Source organism: Globicephala melas, chromosome 8 (genome assembly GCF_963455315.2).
Source record: "Globicephala melas chromosome 8, mGloMel1.2, whole genome shotgun sequence".
In the NCBI taxonomy this organism is placed as follows: domain Eukaryota; kingdom Metazoa; phylum Chordata; class Mammalia; order Artiodactyla; family Delphinidae; genus Globicephala; species Globicephala melas.
Window position 1 is genome coordinate 50,259,100 of NC_083321.1, and position 21,726 is coordinate 50,280,825.

A 21,726-nucleotide genomic window follows, 5' to 3' on the forward strand; every position below is an offset into this window, starting at 1 on the left:
TCTACATATAAGATCATGTTAGGACTTCTCTGGTGGTCCAGTGGTTAAGACTCCATACTCCCAATGCAGGGGGCCCAGGTTTGATCTCTGGTTGGGGAACTAAGATCCCACATACTGCAACTAAGCCCGCATGCCGCAACTAGAAAACCCCATGCACCACAACTAGAGAAGAGTGCATGCTGCAATGAAGACCCAGAGCAGCCTAAATAAATAAATAAATGATCCTGTCATTGGTGAACAGAGATAATTTTACTTCTTCCTTTCCAATTTGGATGCCTTTTATTTCTTTTTCTTGCCTAATTGCTGTGGCTATAACTTCTAGTGCTATATTGAATAGAAGTAGTGAAAGGGCGCATCCTTGTCTTATTCCTGATCTTAGAGGAAAAGCTTTCAGTCTCTCACCATTGAGTATTACTGCTTTTTAACAAACTGAATATATGCTTCTTTGTGTTTTACCTACCTCGGGTTTGTTGAACTCCTTGGACTTGTGGGTTTACAGTTTTTATTAAGTTTGGACAATTTTCAGCTACAATTTTTTTCAAATATTTTTCTCTTTCATTTTATTGCTTAAACTATACCTTACTAGATTAAAGCCCATCAGAGGTCACACTATAAAGAACTAGAAAAGTCATTGAAATCTGTCTGTGTCTACCTCCTAGAAGAAAGACTCAACATGCCTTGATAACAGAGGGGGGAAACAGATTTATTTTTAACATCTGAACATTTACTTTCAAATAGAGTCAGACATTCTAGTGGAAAAAACCTCTTTGTGTGCTTCACATTTTGAAGTATAAAGCTGCAGTAATTAATCTCATCACTGTTTATTAGATGTGTGGTAGACAGATAACTTGTCTTTCTAGTTCACAAATTTTTTGATTGAGATAAACTGTATTAGAGGAACTGTACCCCAAAGCTTATCTGTCCTTGAATCTGATCTAGGTGACGAGATTCTAGATTTCAAGCTGGAGTCTGATGCTGAGCTTTGGGGTATTTTGGGTGAAGAGGAGAGTTATATTTTGCATGCAAGAGGCATGTGAACTGTTACGGCCAGAAGTTAGGCTGTGGCAGATTGTGTTTTTCAAAAAATAGCTACTACAATATTTCCCATTCCACATGTTCTTCTAGAACCTTGCAATTTCCCCACCAAGAAATATTGATATTTTATGACTTCTCTCCTTGAATCTGGACAGGGCTTTGTGACTGCCTCAATTAATAAAAACATGACATAAATTAAAATCTTGTTACTTCTGAGGCTAGATCAGAAAAGATGGTATAGCTCCTACTTGGCTCACTCTTGGGGCTCACACCTTTGCAGCCCTGTGCTACCAGCTACCATGTAAGAAGTACAGCTAATCTGAAGCCACTATGTTGGAGAAACTGTATGGAGAGACCACAAAGAGACAGAGATGCATGAGGTGCTCTAATTATTCCAGTTCCCAGCTGTTCAAGTCTTCCTGGTCCAAACACCAGATATTTCAGTGGGGAAGCCTGTGAGATAACTCTAGCACCAGCCACTATCTGATTGTAATTACATGACAGACCCCCACCCCCACCCACTAAATGAGAACTGCCAAGCTGAGCCCATCCAACCCCCAGAGTAGTAAGAAACAATTTAAAAGATTCTCTTTTTGTGGCATTAAATTTGATGTGGCTTGTTATGCAGCATTAGATAAGTGGAACACTGAATTCGAGATGCCTGAGAAAAGATGTGACAGTGAAAAGAAGATGTCAAAGCAGGCTAGAGGATATATTTATACACAGAAGAAAGGCCCATTGTTGGAGATGGTAATTTATTATCTGTTGGTAAATGAAACCACGGCAGTAGTAAAGACTGCCTATAATGAGAATAAAGAATAAGAAAAGAAGATAGCCTAGTATGGAAGCGTAAGGAATTTAAAATGTAAATGTAAGATGAAGAAAGAAGAACCTTTAAAAGAATCTAGGAATGTTAGAGAGGAAAAGGAAAACCATGACAGTGTTTAAGTCATGGATGACTAGAGAAGAGAATATTTCAAGACAAAGGGAACTGTCAATTGTGATACAACTGCCAACGGGTTGAGTAAGATAAGAAATTAAAGTGGCCATTTTGGATTTAGTAACAGACATCACTGGTAATTTTGGCATGTGCAGTCTCTATGAATTGGTGCAGGGAAAGGGGAAGAAGGGAAAGCTCAAATGTAATGGGCTAAAAAATAAGCGGGAGGTTAGGAAATAGAGATACTAAACACAGACAATTCTCTTAAGAAGCTGGATATGCAGGTAAAGAAAAAGAAAAATAAAGTTATAAATAAAATGGAAAATAGAAAAAAATTTACTATATCTAAAATAATTTCTTTGTACTTAAAGTTTCGTCTTTTTAAAAGATTTATTTATTATTTATTTATTTTTGGCTGCGTTGGGTCTTAGTTGCGGCACGTGGGATCTTCGTTGAGGCATGCAGGATCTTTCATTGTGGCATGCAGGCTTCTCTCTAGTTGTGGTGTGTGGGTTTTCTCTTCTCTAGTTGTGGTGCATAGGCTCCAGGGCACAAGGGCTCTGTAGTTGTGGCGTGCAGGTACCAGAGCGCATGGGTTCTGTAGCTTGCGGCATGCAGGCTCTCTAGTTGAGGCGTGCAAGCTCAGTAGTTGTGGTGCGTGGACTTAGTTGTCCCGCGGAATGTGGGATCTTAGTTCCCTGACCAGGGATTGAACCCGCGTCCCCTGCATTGTTAAGGAGGATTCTTTACCACTGGACCACCGGGGAAGTCCCTAAAGTGTAGTCCTGAAGATACATTTTCATGGAATCTACAACTGCATCTTCAGAAAGTCTGTCTTGGAGATGAAAAGCCTAATTCAACATATGCACATTCTTCCACTGCCCAAAAGATTATAATACACTATCACTAGTCTTCCTTAAGCAATTCTATGGCTAACAGATAAATTACTGTGTTGCTGCTAGAGGGCTTAAGGAATTTTCAAGTTTAGAAGATAGCTGAGAACATACTTCTGAGTGCTGAGAAATTATAGAAAAAACATCTATTGGGTATTTTCCACATCAATAAAATTCAACTCCTTAAACTGGTTTGACATTTGGCTTAATGCCAGACATAACCTAAGATTCTCTATCACACTTACCCGTTGTTGGTGAACAATATTTTTGTGCTCCCGTGCCACACGTGTGGCCCATTTCCGAGCCTCTTTGTTTAAACTGTGCTCCTCTGTGGTCCCAGTTTCTGATTCTAACTGTCGGCTCTACAACACAAGAGAAAACAGAGAGAAAAGTACTGTTATCCTTACTGAAATCACTACCATTTTGTAGGTAGACCAGAGGGCCTTCACTTTACCAGCACTCAAAACAGGAGGCATGCTCCACTACTGTGGGAAGCAATGTCTCATGTCACAGAAGATTAGCAGAAGACAAAGAGGACGGTATGAAAACCATAAATGATCACAGATTTTTGTCTTACATTGCTGAACATTAAAGCTTCATCTCTAACTGTAGCATGATCCATTTTGGGTATAAAGCAAGCTAGCTAAGCTAAGCAAAGAAGAAAAAGTATTTATGCCAACCTACTATGACACTAAAATAGTTGCACAGACAAAATGGAAACAACTCAACAGTTTCAATGGGATTAAAGAATCATTGCATAGAAGTGAAAAGAGAAAAATAAAACAATACAATAACAGCGACACAACCTATCCATCCTCAAAAATATTGGGTTTAATTTAGTTATACTTACCACCAAACCTCAAGCTAGCTTTTGTCGTTCTTCTGGGCCTTAATGTCATCTCAAAGATAGGGGTGCTAGATCAAATGATTACTAAGGGTTTCTTCTTGCCCTAAAACGCTATAACCATATTTCACAAAGAACAAACTGAAAAATCAAACTAAACAAGAGTAACAGTTAACCACAATTATGCAAGGTACTGTGGAAAGTGCTTCACATAACTTTTATAACAATCTTATGAGATAGGTCACACAGCCATTTTATAGAAAAGGAAATCAAGGCTCAGAGATGTTAAATAAAATTTCCAGTGTGCGCCAGATATTCAATTGTTACAACTTCCGATTCCAGAATTAGAGCTCTTAACCACTAAACTATTTTAACTTTCTCTAAACTCTTAAGAACCCATGAAAAAAATCTTTAGTAAAATAACTAGGAAAGAAAATAATGTTTTAAAATATGAATTATCCAAAGATGATTTTAATACAAAAAGCAAAATTTTAGAGTGGAAAATCTTTAAAAACTGACTTTTGTGGGACTTCCCTGGTGGTCCAGTGGTTAAGAATCCGTCTTCCAATGCAGGGGATGCGGGTTCAATCCCTGGTCGGGGAACTAGGATCCCACATGCTGCAGAGCAACGAAGCCTGTGTGCTGCAAGGAACGATTCCGCATGCCCTGCATGCGCAACGCAGCCAAAAGTAAATAAATATTAAAAAAGAAAGTAAAAAAACCCAAACTGACTTTTGCAAGGTCACATATAGCTCAAAATTGGTAAACAGGATTTGATAAATTGGATTAAAAATTTAATATTTTTGTTGGGGGGACTGTAGGCAAGGTTGAAAAACTTTTACTCTATGCAGACATTTCAGCTAAAGCTAGATTATATAATGATAAATGAATTGAAACATATTCAAATCTAACCAACTTTACATTTACATTTTATACCGATTCATTCTTTGGGCTATTAGGGAACCAGCTCTCTTATTATATTTATTTTGAAAAAGGATCTAGGCATTTACATTATCTGTCCCCAGAAGCCAGGGTTTAAAAGTTAAACCCTAGATGAAGACGCAAATGTAATCTATAGGATGTATGGTAGAAAGGTATACTCTGAAGAGCCCAGGTACAGGTTTTTAAGCCAGATAAACCCAGTTTTAATCCTCTCTATGCCATTTATTAGCTTCATGATCTTGGGCTGTTAGTTAATCTGTGTCTTAGTTACAGCCAAAAATTGGTGAAAATGCCACCTATCTCATAGGTGTTATTTAGGGCAAAACGAGGTCATATTTTAAACATTCTCTTATGGTATATACATAAGCATCCAATAGATGGTAACTGCTAATGTTAAAGACCCAACAGAAAATAACCTGAAACAAAAAATTTTGTCATTACTGTTAATAAAAAAGTCCAAATAATTCCCAGGTTCTTGACAGCCCAAATAATGAAGCAAAAACAAGACGGAAGATATAATGAAAGGATCTCAAGGAGAATGAACTTACAGAGCACAGAGTAGATGAGAAAGGAGGCAACTGATAGAGATATTTAATTTTTATTACTGAGGTACATTTTAGGAACTGGTAAATGGGTCTAAAAATGTGTGTTGGCTGCATGGCCAACATGCCCATACAGAATCTGTACCTTTTTACTGAGTATTATCTGTACTTAAAAGCTGGAGAAAAAAAGATAGGGCTTTTTTCTCATTCCCTATGGGTTTACTATTACTCAGGAGTGCCCAATGATCAGAACAGATCACAATTACCACTGATTGGGAGACGTGACTTCGGGACCCTCTGGGTAGGGAATAATAACACATAACTAAAATTCAAGTAAACTGATCTTTTTCATGAATTCTGAAATCAAGCCATGGAAAAACATGGCTACCTATAATACAGTTCTAGACAAATGAGAATTCCATACAAGGCAAACACAGCCCAGGGTACTAAACAATACATAGAGAAATGTTCTAATGCCACTCCGGAGATCAAAGATGAATATAAATCTGAATCTAGTAAAGATCATTACCTTTTAAAATGGTGGTATCAGTAGTGGTTGATTCCAGCAAAGGAATGCTAGTGACTGCTTCTTTTTAAAATGCTGGCTAATTTAATCATTGGTTCATACTTTTAACACTTTTCCTTTACCTCTTAAAAGTATAGTTAAAATACATAAAGGAATAGTAACATATAGGCTATTAAGCACAATAATTTAAAGAACATTGTTATTTTCCTGAAGCAGAACATGAGACTTTTACAATTAAACATCAAACAGCACTGTAGCCTAGCTCTGGAAAAGTGCACTTATTTAACTTGATTATTTTAAAAGAGGCATATATTATAACATAACAATTCCCAGAGTAATAGTAGAACAAAAATAATTCAAATAAATTACAAACTGAAGAGAAATGCTATAAAAGGAATTTCCTATCGACTTTTAAATGTAGATTAGGTAGTTTTTTATTAGTCTGTCAGTTGGGGTTATTTGATAAGTTAGGTCAACTAAATGTGATTCTTGAAAATTTGGAAACATCAGATTTCAAAAATCATACAAACTTTAATAAAAAATTTCAGAAGCAGATAGGTCTTTTCCTGGAAAATAAATGTCAATCCGAACACAAGCCTATGATTTTGAGTACTGTTCCCTCTGGCTGGAATAACTCCCTTATATTTTTTTGTCCACAGATAAATTCCTAGTTATTCTTCAAATCTCAGTTCAAGTCCTTGTTCTCTGTGAAATCTTCCCTGACTTTCCCAGATAGACTCAGTGGCTCCTTCACTTTAGACATATCTCCATTATATTAATTTATTAATTTGTTAGACATCTACTGAGTGGCTACTGTCAGGCCAACATCAAATTATACTGTGACTGCTGCATGTATGTTTCCCATTTGTCTTTAGGCAATCTGAGGCCTCGAAAGGATACATTTCCTGGCATCTAGCACCATGCCTAATAGTACACAGAATGCCCTCAGTAAAGGCTGGTAAACATATAACCTAAAGTGAGGGGCAGGTCACCAGATTATTAGAATGGTGCCTTCAGAGGGACAAGAGAATAAACATACTGAATTAGAATCAGCTTCTAATGGATGAAGGAAAGTATTTTATGTAGGGAAGAACAGAATGAACAGAGGAGAAAGGGGACTAATTTATTGAGTACCATGCATTTTAATACAGGTTCTCAAAGCCCACTTGAGGATTGAGATCCCTCTCCCACTAGTAAAATAAAAGGTCTCTTTCTTCATGTTTAAATTCTCACTACAAAATCCACTCAAAATGGATGACTAAGGAAGGAATTTTTTTTGAATTTCCCAATTAAGGAATTTTTATAAATTTTATTTTATGAAATTTATTTGTTCTTTAAAAAGCAGCCATTAGGGCTTCCCTGGTGGCACAGTGGTTCAGAATCTGCCTGCCAATGCAGGGGACATGGGTTCGAGCCCTGGTCTGGGAAGATCCCACATGCTGAGGAGCAACTGGGCCCATGAGCCACAATTCCTGAGCCTGTGCGTCTGGAGCTTGTGCTCTACAACAGAGGCCGCGATAGTGAGAGGCCTGCGCACTGTGATGAAGAGTGGCCCCCGCTTGCCACAACTAGAGAAAGCCCACGCACAGAAATGAAGACCCAACACAGCCATAAATAAATAAATTAATTAATTAAAAAAAAAAAGCAGCCATTAGGGAGTCACTGGGCCTGCGCACTCTGTGGAGGGAAAGCCCACAGCTTCCGCCAGGTGAACTGGGAAGCAGACTCTTGAGTTCACAGCTGGCCTGTGGTTTTTGCATCTCATCAAGGAGCTCCTCCTCGTACAGCCGTGTGGATGAAAGGCTCTTGGTGCTCCAGCCAGGCGGCAGGGCTCTGCCTCTGAGGTGGGAGAGCCAAGTTCAGGACACTGGTCCACAAGAGACCTCCCAGCTCCACGTAATATCAAACAGCGAAAATCTCCCAGAGATCTCCATCTCAACGCCAAGACCCAGCTCCACTCAACAACCAGCAAGCTGCAGTGCTGGACACCCTACGCCAAACAACTAGGAAGACAGGAACACAGCCCCATCAGAGAGGCTACCTAAAATTATAATAAGGCCACAGACACCCCAAAACACACTACCAGATGTGGACCTGCCCACCAGAAAGACAAGATCCAGCCTCATCCACCAGAACACAGGCACTAGTCCCCTCCACCAGGAAGCCTACACAACCCACTGAACCAACCTTAGCCACTGGGGACAGACACCAAAAACAACGGAAACTACGAACTTGCATCCTGCGAAAAGGAGACCCCAGAAACAGTAAGATAAGCAAAATGAGAAGACAGAGAAACACACAGCAGATGAAGGAGCAAGGTGAAAACCCACCAGACCTAACAAATGAAGAGGAAATAGGCAGTCTACCTGAAAAAGAATTCAGAATAATGATAGTAAAGATGATCCAAAATCTTGGAAATAGAATAGAAAATATACAAGAAACATTTAACAAGGACCTAGAAGAACTAAAGAGCAAACAAACAGTGATGAACAACACAATAAATGAAATTAAAATTCTCTAGAAGGGATCAATAGCAGAATAACTGAGGCAGAAGAATGGATAAGTGACCTGGAAGATAAAATAGTGGAAATAACTACTGCAGAGCAGAATAAAGAAAAATGAATGAAAAGAATTGAGGACAGTCTCAGAGACCTCTGGGACAACATTAAACCACCAACATTCGAATTATAGGCATCCCAGAAGAAGAAGAGAAAAAGAAAGGGACTGAGAAAATATTTGAAGAGATTATAGTTGAAAACTTCCCTAATATGGGAAAGGAAATAGTTAATCAAGTCCAGGAAGCACAGAGTGTCCCATACAGGATAAATCCAAGGAGAAACACGCCAAGACACATATTAATCAAACTATCAAAAATTACATACAAAGAAAAAAATATTAAAAGCAGCAAGGGAAAAACAACAAATAACACACAAGGGAATCCCCATAAGGTTAACAGCTGATCTTTCAGCAGAAACTCTGCAAGCCAGAAGGGAGTGGCAGGACATATTGAAAGTGATGAAGGAGAAAAACCTACAACCAAGATTACTCTACCCAGCAAGGGTCTCATTCAGATTTGACAGAAAAATTAAAACCTTTACAGACAAGCAAAAGCTAAGAGAATTCAGCACCACCAAACCAGCTTTACAACAAATGCTAAAGGAACGTCTCTAGGCAGGAAACACAAAAGAAGGAAAAGACCTACAATAACAAACAGAAAACAATTAAGAAAATGGTAATAGGAACATACATATTGATAACTACCTTAAATGTAAATGGATTAAATGCTCCAACCAAAAGAAATAGACTGGCTGAATGGATACAAAAACAAGACCTGTATATATGCTGTCTACAAGAGTCCCACTTCAGACCTAGGGACACATACACACTGAAAGTGAGAAGATGGAAAAAGATATTCCATGCAAATGGAAATCAAAAGAAAGCTGGAGTAGCAATTCTCATATCAGACAAAATAGACTTTAAAACAAAGACTATTACAAGAGACAAGGACATTACATAATGATCAAGGGATCAATCCAAGAAGAAGATATAACAATTGTAAATATTTATGCACCCAACATAGGAGCACCTCAATACATAAGGCAAATACTAACAGCCATAAAAGGGGAAATTGACAGTAACACAATCATAGTAGGGGACTTTAACACCCCACTTTCACCAATGGACAGATCATCCAAAATGAAAATAAATAACGAAACACAAGCTTTAAATGATACATTAAACAAGATGGACTTAATTGATATTTATAGGACATTCCATCCAAAAACAACACAATACCCATCCTTCTCAAGTGCTCATGGAACATTCTCCAGGATAGATCATATCTTTGGTCACAAATCAAGTCTTGGTAAATTTAAGAAAACTGAAATCGTATCAAGTATCTTTTCTGACTGCAACGCTATGAGACTAGATAACAATTATAGGAAAAAAATCTGTAAAAAATACAAACACATGGAGGCTAAACAATACACTACTTAATAACCAAGAGATCACTGAAGAAATCAAAGAGGAAATCAAAATACCTAGAAACAAATGACAATGAAAACACGACAACCCAAAACCTATGGGATGCAGCAAAGCAGTTCTAAGACGGAAGTTTATAGCAATACAATCCTACCTTAAGAAACAAGAAACATCTCAAATAAACAACCTCACCTTACACCTAAAACAATTAGAGAAAGAAGAACAAAAAAACCTCAAGGTTAGCAGAAGGAAAGAAATCATAAAGATCAGATCAGAAATAAATAAAAAATAAATGAAGGAAACGATAGCAAAGATCAATAAAACTAAAAGCTGGTTCTTTGAGAAGATAAACAAAATTGATAAACCATTAGCCACAGTTATCAAGAAATAAAGGGAGAAGACTGAAATCAATACAATTAGAAATGAAAAAGGAGAAGTACCAACTGACACTGCAGAAATACAAAGGATCATGAGAGATTACTACAAGCAACTATATGCCAATAAAATGGACAACCTGGAAGAAATGAACAAATTCTTAGAAATGCACAACCTTCCAAGACTGAACCGGGAAGAAATAGAAAATATGAGCAGACCAATCACAAGCACTGAAATTGAAACTGTGATTAAAAATCTTCCAACAAACAGGGCTTCCCTGGTGGCGCAGTGGTTGAGAGTCCGCCTGCTGATGCAGGGGACACGGGTTCGTGCCCTGGTCCGGGAAGATCCCACAGGCCGCGGAGCGGCTGGACTTGTGAGCCATGGCTGCTGAGCCTGCGCGTCCGGAGCCTGTGCTCAGCAACGGGAGAGGCCACAACAGTGAGAAGCTCACGTACCGCAAAACAAAACAAAACGAAAAAAACTTCCAACAAACAAAAGCCCAGGGCCAGATGGCTTCACAGGCGAATTCTATCAAACATTTACAGAAGAGCTAACAGCTATCCTTCTCAAACTCTTCCAAAATATAGCAGAGGGAGGAACACTCCCAAACTCATTCTATGAGGCCACCATCACCCTAATACCAAAACCAGACAAAGATGTCACAAAGAAAGAAAACTACAGGCCCATATCACTGATGAACATAGATGCAAAAATCCTCATCAAACTACTAGCAAACAGAATCCAACAGCACATTAAAAGGATCATACACCATGATCAAGTGGAGTTTATCCCAGGAATGCAAGGATTCTTCAATATATGCAAATCAATGTGATACACCATATTAACAAATTAAAGGAGAAAAACCATATGATCATCTCAAAAGATGCAGAGAAAGCTTTCGACAAAATTCAACACCCATTTATGATAAAAACCCTCCAGAAACTAGGCATAGAGGGAACTTTCCTCAACACAATAAAGGCCATATATGACAAACCCACAGCCAACATTGTCCTCAATGGTGAAAAACTGAAACCATTTCCTCTAAGATCAGGAAGAAGACAAGGTTGCCACTCTCACCACTATTATTCAACATAGTTTTGAAAGTTTTAGCCACAGCAATCACAGAAGAAAAAGAAATAAAAGGAATACAAATCAGAAAAGAAGAAGTAAAGCTGTCACTGTTTGCAGATGACATGATACTATACATAGACAATCCTAAAGTTGCTACCAGAAAACTTCTAGAGCTAATCAATGAATTTGGTAAAGTAGCAGGATACAAAATTAATGCACAGAAATCTCTTGCATTCCTATACACTAATGATGAAAAATCTGAAAGTGAAATTAAGAAAACACTCCCATTTACCACTGCAACAAAAAGAATAAAATATCTAGGAATACACCTACTTAAGGAGACAAAAGACCTGTATGCAGAAACTTATAAGACACTGATGAAAGAAATTAAAGATGATACAAATAGATGGAGAGATATACCACGTTCTTGGATTGGAAGAATCAACACTGTGAAAATGACTATATTACCCAAAGCAATCTACAGATTCAGTGCAATCCCTATCAAACTACCACTGGCATTTTTCACAAAACTAGAACAAAAAATTCCACAATTCGGATGGAAACACAAAAGACCCCGAATAGCCAAAGCAATCTTGAGAAAGAAAAATGGAGATGGAGGAATCAGGCTCCTGGACTTTGGACTATACTACAAAGCTATAGTAATCAAGACAGTATGGTACTGGCACAAAAACAGAAAGATAGATCAATGGAACAGGATAGAAAGCCCAGAGATAAACCCACACACATATGGTCACCTTATCTTTGATAAAGGTGGCAAAAATATACAGTGGAGAAAAGACAGCCTCTTCAATAAGTGGTGCTGGGAAAACTGGACAGCTACATGTAAAAGAATGAAATTTGAACACTCCCTAACACCATACACAAAAATAAACTCAAAATGGATTAAAGACCTAAATGTAAGGCCAGACACTATCAAACTCTTAGAGGAAAACACAGGCAGAACACTCTATGACATAAATCACAGAAAGATCCTTTTTGACCCACCTCCTAGAGAAATGGAAATAAAAACAAAAATAAACAAATGGGACCTAATGAAACTTCACAGCTTTTGCAGAGCAAAGTAAACCATAAACAATATGAAAAGACAACCCTCAGAATAGGAGAAAATATTTGCAAATGAAGCAATTGACAAAGGATTAATCTCCAAAATTTACAAGCAGCTCATGCAGCTCAATATCAAAAAAAAAAAAACAACCCAATCCAAAAATGGGCAGAAGACCTAAATACACATCTCTTCAAAGAAGACATACAGATTGCCAACAAACACATGAAAGAATGCTTAACATCATTAATCATTAGAGAAATGCAAATCAAAACTACAGTGAGATATCATCTCACACTGGTCAGAATGGCCATCATCAAAAAAACTACAAACAATAAATGCTGGAGAGGGTGTGGAGAAGAGGGAACCCTCTTGCACTGTTGGTGGGAATGTAAATTGATACAGCCACTATGGAGAACAGTATGGAGGTTCCTTAAAAAACTAAAAATAGAACTACCATATGACCCAGCAATCGCATTACTGGGCATATACCCTGAGAAAACCATAATTCAAAAAGAGTCATGTACCACAATGTTCATTGCAACTCTATGTACAATAGCCAGGACATGGAAGCAACCTAAGTGTCCATCGACAGACGAATGGATAAAGAAGATGTGGCACATATATACAACGGAATATTACTCAGCCATAAAAAGAAACGAAATTGAGTTATTTGTAGTGAGTTGGATGGACCTAGAGTCTGTCATACAGAGTGAAGTAAGTCAGAAAGAGAAAAACAAATACAGTATGCTAACACATATATATGGAATCTAAAGAAAAAAAAATGGTCATGAAGAACCTAGGGGCAAGACGGGAATAAAGACACAGACCTACTAGAGAATGGATTTGAGGATACGGGGAGGGGGAAGGGTAAGTTGGGACAAAGTGAGAGAGTGGCATGGACATATATACACTACCAAACGTAAAACAGATAGCTAGTGGGAAGCAGCCACATAGCACAGGGAGATCAGCTCGGTGCTTTGTGACCACCTACAGGGGTGGAATAGGGATGGTGGGAGGGAGGGAGACGCAAGAGGGAAGAGATATCGGGACATTTGTATATGTATAACTGATTCACTTTGTTATAAAGCAGAAACTAACACACCATTGTAAAGCAATTATACTCCAATAAAGATGTTAAAAAAAAAGTAGCCATTAAAAATGAAGTACATTTACTCCTCAAATACATTTACATTGTACATATATAATATTTACTTCCCAAAGAAATCTAGCTGTGTCATCCTGGGTAATGTACTTAACTTTCTCTCTGGGCCTCAGCTTTCTCAATTGAAAATCAAGACATCTGAAGATGAGATGAAATCTCAGATCCTTACCAGTGCTGAAATTAATTTTAGGAGAACAAACAGGCTCATGCATTGGCTGTAAGCAGAGGGAACAGTGTGTTTCTCTGGATAAGAGACCCAGAAATTTTGCTATTCTACTGCTACTGCTCTGAGCTCCAAATTTCTTTTTAGCATTATCTGAGAGCCTCGCCTAACTCAAGAACAGAAGAGCCTCTGTAAAAATAATAAAAATATTCTTAAAACATATTTTTAATTTACTTGGAATTTTAAATTCATGACATAATTTTAGGAGGTACTGGAAATGAAAAACATAAAGACAAACCACTTGACGGGAGGTCAGGATGTCAAATTTCTGAGATGGTTAGGGAGTATAGATAATGTAAATATTAGGTATCTATGATATACTACTGAATGAGAAAAAAAAGCTTAAATTCAAGTCTATTTTTTTTTTTTTTTTTTTTTTTTTGCGTACATGGGCCTCTCCCGTTGTGGAGCACAGGCTCAGCAGCCATGGCTCACGGGCCCAGGCGTTCCACGGCATGTGGGATCTTCCCGGACCAAGGCCCGAACCCGTGTCCCCTGCATCGGCAGGCGGACTCTCAACCACTGCGCCACCAGGGAAACCCTCAAGTCTATTTTAAATCTACTTATACAAAGTTGTGTATCCGCATCTATGTAAGTAGGTACCTGCAGAGAGATGTTCAGAAGGATATTGACCAAAATATTACCAGTGGTTACCTCTGAACAGTGAGGGTTCAGGTGAAAACTTTTTTTTAATGCTTTTTTTTTTGTTGTTGTTGTACGCGGGCCTCTCACTGTTGTGGCCTCTCCCGTTGCGGAGCACAGGCTCCGGACGCGCAGGCTCAGTGGCCATGGCTCACAGGCCCAGCCGCTCCGTGGCATGTGGGATTTTCCCGGACCAGGGCATGAACCCGTGTCCCCTGCATCGGCAGGCGGACTCTCAACCACTGCGCCACCAGGGAAGCCATATGCTTTTTTATAATTAGAAAACTATAAAGCTATGTTAATTTTAAAAAGGGGTATCATTTATTGACTATTTAAGCTCTGTGCTAACTGCTTTACATACATTTAGTTCTCAAAACAATACTAATAGGTACTATTCTCAATTTATAGGTATGGAAATCTAGGCTCAAAAAAGGTATGTGCCTTTCTGAAGCCACTAAGCCAGTAAGTGCTGGATCTAGAGCTTGTATTGAGACCTCTCGAGATTCCTTGCTATTTTTAAATGACCATACTGTCTCATTAATTATTCAATTTATCTAACGCCAATATTGATAACACAGATAGAGATAGTAATATTGAAAAAGACATTGCTAAAATACAAATTTCTTTTCAATGAAATTTTGTCTAGGCTTTTACTTAAATGTTAAGACATCTTTTGATTTAGGGACTTCCCTGGTGGTCCAGTGGTTAGGACTCCGCACTTCCACTGCAGGGGGCATGTGTTCCATCCCTAGTCAGGCGGGCAGAGAGCTAAGATGCCGAAAGCCGTATGATGCAGCCAAAAACAAAAGAAAAGAAGAGACATCTTTTAATTTTGTTTTTAGAAAAACAAAAGCCAAACTCTTTCAAGAGTTTAGGAAGGCTTTCAGAGCCTAGCAATGTTGTTTTTAAAAATTACAAATCTTTTTAGAAAGTAATATTAAAATAGTCTTCAAAATTTACAGTTATTAAATAACTTTAAAGAACTACACTACAGTGTTTTTATTTTTTTTGGCTGTGCAGCTTGCGAGATCTTAATTCCCTGACCAGGGACTGAACCCAGGCCCTTGGCAGTGAAAGTGAGGAGTCCTAACCACTGGACCATCAGGGAATTCCCGCTCATTCCAATATATTCTTGGTATATTAGTCTTTAAGTCATCTTAACTGTTTTGTCCTTAGAGAAAGATATGATTTCAGTTCATTTTAAGGTTAGCATAAGGGTATAGAAGGTTCAGACATATATCTGAGCCTGCACGCAGAAGGACAAAATGAGTAGGGATAGAAAAGCTGATTTTCACACAAGAAACATAGTCATTATTTTTCAAGTCTGTAACCAAAATATAACCATTTGAAAGAGAGGAAAAGAGATGGTCATGTATGATGAATGAAAACCACTAACAGAGTAAAATACTAGCATTCCAATCCATTTTCAAGAAAGATAATGTTAGGGTTGTCATGCTAATATCGTATGCCAGGAACAATCTTATTAACCCTCATTCAAGGGATCTGCACTACTTGTTTACTGGTAGATAAGAGATGTATTGTGTTAAATATTTGATCCAGCTTATTCTTTATGAAATTTAATATTACACTGTAAATTATTTTAAGAAAGTTAATTATTATTTGTTCTCAGAAGGACCTCTTCAAGTAAAAAGCATCTGGATCTTCGTAGGCTATTATATTCTTAGCACTCATGTTTATACAAGTTCACAGTCCTGTAATTTTGAAATCCAAAACGCTCTGAAAATCATTAAGTTTTTTTCCTTTTCTTTTTGGTAAGTTTGGAGCTAAAATTTGAATTGAACTAAAGAGAGGTTATTTATAGTTTTTATTTATTTCACTTGATGTGAATATTCAAATGTTTTATTGCAAAGATGCTGTGTTTGATCACTGAGTACTTCCATACACCCTGCTCAGGGTGTTACACAGTATATGACAGATGGATTACCTTTCTAAAACCTGAAAGATTCCAAATTTTGAGACACACTGACTGAAAGCTTTTGATAGGAGATTGTGGATCTTTTATTTTTATTTTTTTTGCCACACTGCACAGTATGTGGAACTTTCCCAACCAGGGATCGAACCCTGTGCCCCTTGCAGTGAAAGTGCGGAGTCTCTACCACTGGACCACCAGGGAAGTCCGAGATCGTGGATCTTTAAGTCACATATTTTGTGGAGAGAAGTGTAGCAGTGTTCCTCATGAGACATAATTTAACTTATTCTGATTTAACTATGCTTGGATAGCAGCACTTTCACTTAGAAGAGAAGTGGCAACTCATCCGGATAACTGGGTTGAGTGTGCCTTGTCTCTCAGGGGAGTAAACTAGAAGACAATTAATGCTGCTTGAGCTTTTGAACATTTCTGGAAAACCTTGGACAACTGAGGAAGAGGATATACAATTACAGTAAGGCTGGGCTGAGGAACTAATGAGAACTCTGAAAAAGGAATACCCTTCTCTTGTCTTGGCTTAGAATATCAAAGGTAAATCTGAAAGGAGAATATGTCCCTGACATGAAAACAAAAGACTACAAAAAAACCTTGTGTCTGGTACTCTCTAGACGTATGTAGAGGCATGACTGGATGGAACAACCTCAGGAGGAGTATACCTTTAGTTTGGTAGCTCTAACAGAGACTTTGCTTTAAGAGCTATAATCACAAGGTATATTAAAAAAAAAAAGTGAACTTCCAGGCTCCTTGCATGTCAGTACGTTACCAAGGCATCTATGGAAAGCTCTGGATTCCTCTCAATGGCTAGAAAAGGCACCAGACTGGGAGAAAGATTTATTATATAGATGGTAAGTTTTCTGTGAAAACTAAGTCCTTTTTGAAAGGCTCTAGAACTTAGGACAGACCCCTTTGAACACTTGACTGTAGGTACTGCTGATTCTAGAAAGTGACACATGTCTATAATCAGGGTCTTCCATTTTTGGATACTGTTGCCAGTATATGTACAAGATGATGGTACCTATTTACCCAACAGGAGGATTTTTCATAAATTCTCTATCACAATGCTTTCATGATGATGAGCCAATGCTATATGCAATATAAGATTCCCATCAACAGAAAGAGCCACTTGTAACAATGAGAATTTTCAGGTAAATTCTCTGCATGATATATTGACTCCATATAGTCTTTTATAGACAAGGGCATTTTTGCTAAATACTTATTTTTAAATAGATGCATAAAATGCCCCACGTAAGTGAAACGTTAATGTGCAAAATCCTAATTGCAGCAAGTGGTCTTCTTAATATAACTGTTAATCTATAGAAGGCAGAATTAAATATCAGAACTAGCAGTTCAAATAACAGGAAAAGATCATATGTTGGAAATTTAATGTCAGCTCTTTTCTTTTAGCATTATACGTGAAGTTCTTATTATTTGCAGTTCAGAGAAGGTAAGAGGAAAAGGTCTTCTCATCCCCACCAGGAAGTTTGAGAGAAACGTTTCCTTAAGTTTTTCCTGCTTGTATAGGTCATACTTACCTAAGTTTTGTGGACGTGCATGTTTCTCGTATTATTTCCCATCCCAGGTTGACCTTGCCCTTTTTCACAGGATGTGAGGAAATGCTCCCTAAGGGTACACATCACTAGTTCTGGTAATGGAAGGGAGACACACTGAGATGTATACAGGGCAGAGAGATGCTGAGCAAGGCAAGTCATGTTCTTATAAGAAGAATAAGAATGGACAGTAATCATTAGCTATTGGCTACTCTTTATTCCACACAGATTGCCTTTTAGCCTTAAAAACTGCTGAGAGGTTGGTGAGTTATGCCTTGTAGAATAAAATAGGAGAGCAGAAGTCCCAAGGGACTTTCAGTGATAGACTCAGTAAGGGAGTTGAGAACTGGGGGCCATGACTGCAATATTTTATAATCTTGGTAATGTCTTCTATATTTGATATTTTAGTATTTCTTATAGTAATTAGTGGCACAACCTAAAAAAATGAAATATGCCTGTCTTGTGGATAGAAAAAAAAAAAAGGCTGTCAACATTTATTTTCTATCTACTATGTGCAAGGCACTGAGTCAAGTTTAATTTTCAAACTCAATAGAGTCATTTCATACAAGGAAGCTGAATCAGAGAGGTTAAATATATATAAATATGTAAATAAAAATAAACACATAACTTTTTTTTTTTATTCCATATATATGTGTTAGCATACGGTATTTGTTTTTCTCTTTCTGACTTACTTCACTCTGTGTGACAGACTCTAGGTCCATCCACCTCACTACAAATAACTCAATTTCATTTCCTTTTATGGCTGAGTAATATTCCATTGTACATATGTGCCACATCTTCTTTATCCATTCATCTGTCGATGGACACTTAGGTTGCTTCCATGTCCTGGCTATTGTAAATAGAGCTGCAATGCACATTGTGGTACATGTCTCTGTTTGAATTATGGTTTTCTCAGGGTATATGCCCAGTAGTGGGATTGCTGGGTCATATGGTAGTTCTATTTTTAGTTTTTTAAGGAACCTCCATACTGTTCTCCATAGAGGCTATATCAATTTACATTCCCACCAACAGTGCAAGAGGGTTCCCTCTTCTCCACACCCGCTCCAGCATTTATTGTTTGTAGATTTTTTGATGATGGCCATTCTATCCGGTATGAGGTGATACCTCACTGTAGTTTTGATTTGCATTTCTCTAATGATTAATGATGTTGAGCATTCTTTCATGTGTTTATGAAGAACCTAGGGGCAGGACGGGAATAAAGACGCAGACCTACTAGAGAATGGACTTGAGGACTCCGGGAGGGGGAAGGGTCAGCTGGGATGAAGTGAGAGAGCGGCATGGACTTATATATACTACCAAATGTAAAATAGATAGCTAGTGGGAAGCAGCCGCGTACCACAGGGAGATCAGCTCGGTGCTTTGTGACCACCTAGAGGGGTGGGATAGGGAGGGTGGGAGGGAGGGAGGGAGGGAGACGCAAGAGGGGAGAGATATGGGGATATATGTATATGTATAGCTGATTCACTTTGTTATAAAGCAGAAACTAACACACCATTGTAAAGCAATTATACTCCAATAAAGATGTAAATAAATAAATAAACACAGCTAGCACACAGCACAGCCAGGATTTGAATCCAAAGCCCATGATTTCTCATTGTACAACACCTGTATGAATCTCTAATACAAGTATGACCCATGTGACAGCTGAATGACTCTTCAACATAGAGAGCCTGATAAATGTAAATTCTCTCATTGGGACTTCCCTGGTGGTCCAGTGGTTAAGACCCTACGCTCCCGATGCAGGGGGCCTGGGTTCCATCCCTGGTCAGGGAACTAGATCCCGCATGCAGCAACTAAGAGCCCTCATGCCACAACTAAAAAAGATCCCACATGCCACAACAAAGATCCCACATGTGGCAACAAAGACCCAAAGTAGCCAAAAAATAATAATAATAAAATTTTAAAAATTATTTAAAAAAAATTTTAGGCTACATTCCATATCCTTCTCAGAACAATCTTGTATTAAAAACCTTCATTTCAGTGAAGAAAGGTGAACTTTACTATTTCTAGAAAGATTTTTGACTTTCTGGTATCATCTGATACCAGAAGATATAAAGAAGAATAAAGAAAGGATACTTTAGAAATCAGTAACTCTATATGGAAATACAGACATGGAAATATTTCAGTATTAACCATGAGCCAGCTACTAAATTACTACATTAGATGAAACTTGCCACTGATCACTGTCACTTGTAACCATCTTATGGTTAAACTAAGATTCCTAATTTAATTCTATGGCTGCACAGAATAGATAACTGTGACCTTATAAAATCATTTTGGCCAGTTCCTTTTGGTATATCATTCTAAAACATGACTCAAAATAATCATATATTAAAATAAAATGAAAAGGAATTTTGATTTACCAACAGATAAAAAAAGATAAGCCACAAAAAGAAGAAGTGCAATAATTTCAACTCTTAATTAAATTCCAGTGGTAATACTGTGACTGTATGTTTTCAACTGGACATTTTTGACTTTTGCAGGGAAAATACTGGAATTTGAGATGGGTTATATTAAAAAGTTTTTTTAAAAAATGTTAAGATAATATATGAAAACCTTCAGAAGAAAATTAAGTTAAATTTAATCATGGTGGTGACTTTAAAAGTCCTATGGCTTTCCTGAATGCATCTTACCTAAATCTAGATCAAATATTTATTGACTACTCATCTCTATATAAGGCAAGGGTATATACAAATTATACACAATAGATATCTATTGAGTGAAAAATGAAGGTGTTAAATCCATAAGGAGTTCAAAGTTCCTAATATAAATTATAAAATCCAAAATAAAATTAAGGAACACTACTGTCCCGCAGGGGGAATCCATCTGCAATTATCATATCACTGTCCTACTTGAAAACATTCCATAGTTCTCCATATACTACCATATGTAAAACTCATACACAAAATCTGGTTGCAACCTACATTTATGGTGTTGTTCAACACCTTCACCATACCAAACCTCCTTGCTATTTCAACAGGTGATGCACTTTCAAGCTTTTCTGGCTCCAACACTTATTAGCTGAGTGATCTTGAGCAAATTTCTTAACTATAGTTTCCTCGACTATAAAATGAGGATTAAAAAGAGAACCTAAAATATAGGATTGTTGAGAGGACTAAATGAGTTAATACAGGCAATGCAATTAGAAAAATATCTAGCATGAAACAAATCTTCAGTGAATTTCACCTATTATTTTCAATTGTTATTTTCACTTCCTGGCATGTTGTTTTTCAATCACTGCAAAGTAAATTTCAATTCATCTTCAAGATCTAATCCATACTAAGAAGACAAACAATCTGATAAAAAAAGACAAAAGATATGAATAGACATTTTACCAAAGTAAATATATGAATCACTAATAAGCTCATTAGAAGATACTCAACATCATCAGTCATTAGGTTAATGCAAATCAAAACCACAATGAGATACTATTTCACATCCTCTAGGATGGCTATAAGCAAAGAGATAGAGACAATAACAAATGGAAGTGAAGATGTGGAGAAACAAGAACCCATATACAATGGTAGTAGAAACACAAAATGGTAGCCACTTTGTAATAGTTTGTCAATTTCTTAAAAAGTGAAACAAATTTACCATAAGACTCAGCAACTCAAGAGTATTGAAAACATATTCATACAAAGACTTGTACACAAATGTTAATATCGGCATTACTGATAATAGCCAAAAGTGGGTAACAACCTAAATGTCTATCACTGATGAACAGATAAACAAAGTGTGGTATATTCATAACACTATTCAGTAATTAAAAAGGTACAAACTACTGATACATTCTAAGACATAGATGAACCTCAAAAACACGCTAGGTGAAAGAAGCAAGACATAAGAGACCACATATTGTATGATTCAATTTACACGAAATTTCTAGAAAACGGAAACCTATAGAGAAAGAAAATAGACTAGAGGTTGCCTGGGCAGGGGATGGGAATAGGGATTAACAGTAAACG

The 21,726-nt window shown here is 37.5% G+C and overlaps 1 protein-coding gene across 5 annotated transcripts in view; it reads right to left on the reverse strand.

The window, feature by feature from the left end:
• FCHSD2 (FCH and double SH3 domains 2) overlaps positions 1-21,726 on the reverse strand; it is a 300,576-nt gene that overhangs the window by 44,130 nt on the left and 234,720 nt on the right. For all 5 annotated transcript variants that reach the window (XR_009564908.2, XM_030836180.3, XM_030836179.3 and 2 more), the window contains one exon: positions 3,114-3,230. Coding sequence is in view for 4 of the 5 variants with exons in the window: in XM_030836180.3 (XP_030692040.2) it covers positions 3,114-3,230 (117 nt within the window). In the remaining variant the exon portion in view is untranslated. The remainder of the gene's footprint in view (positions 1-3,113; positions 3,231-21,726) is intronic.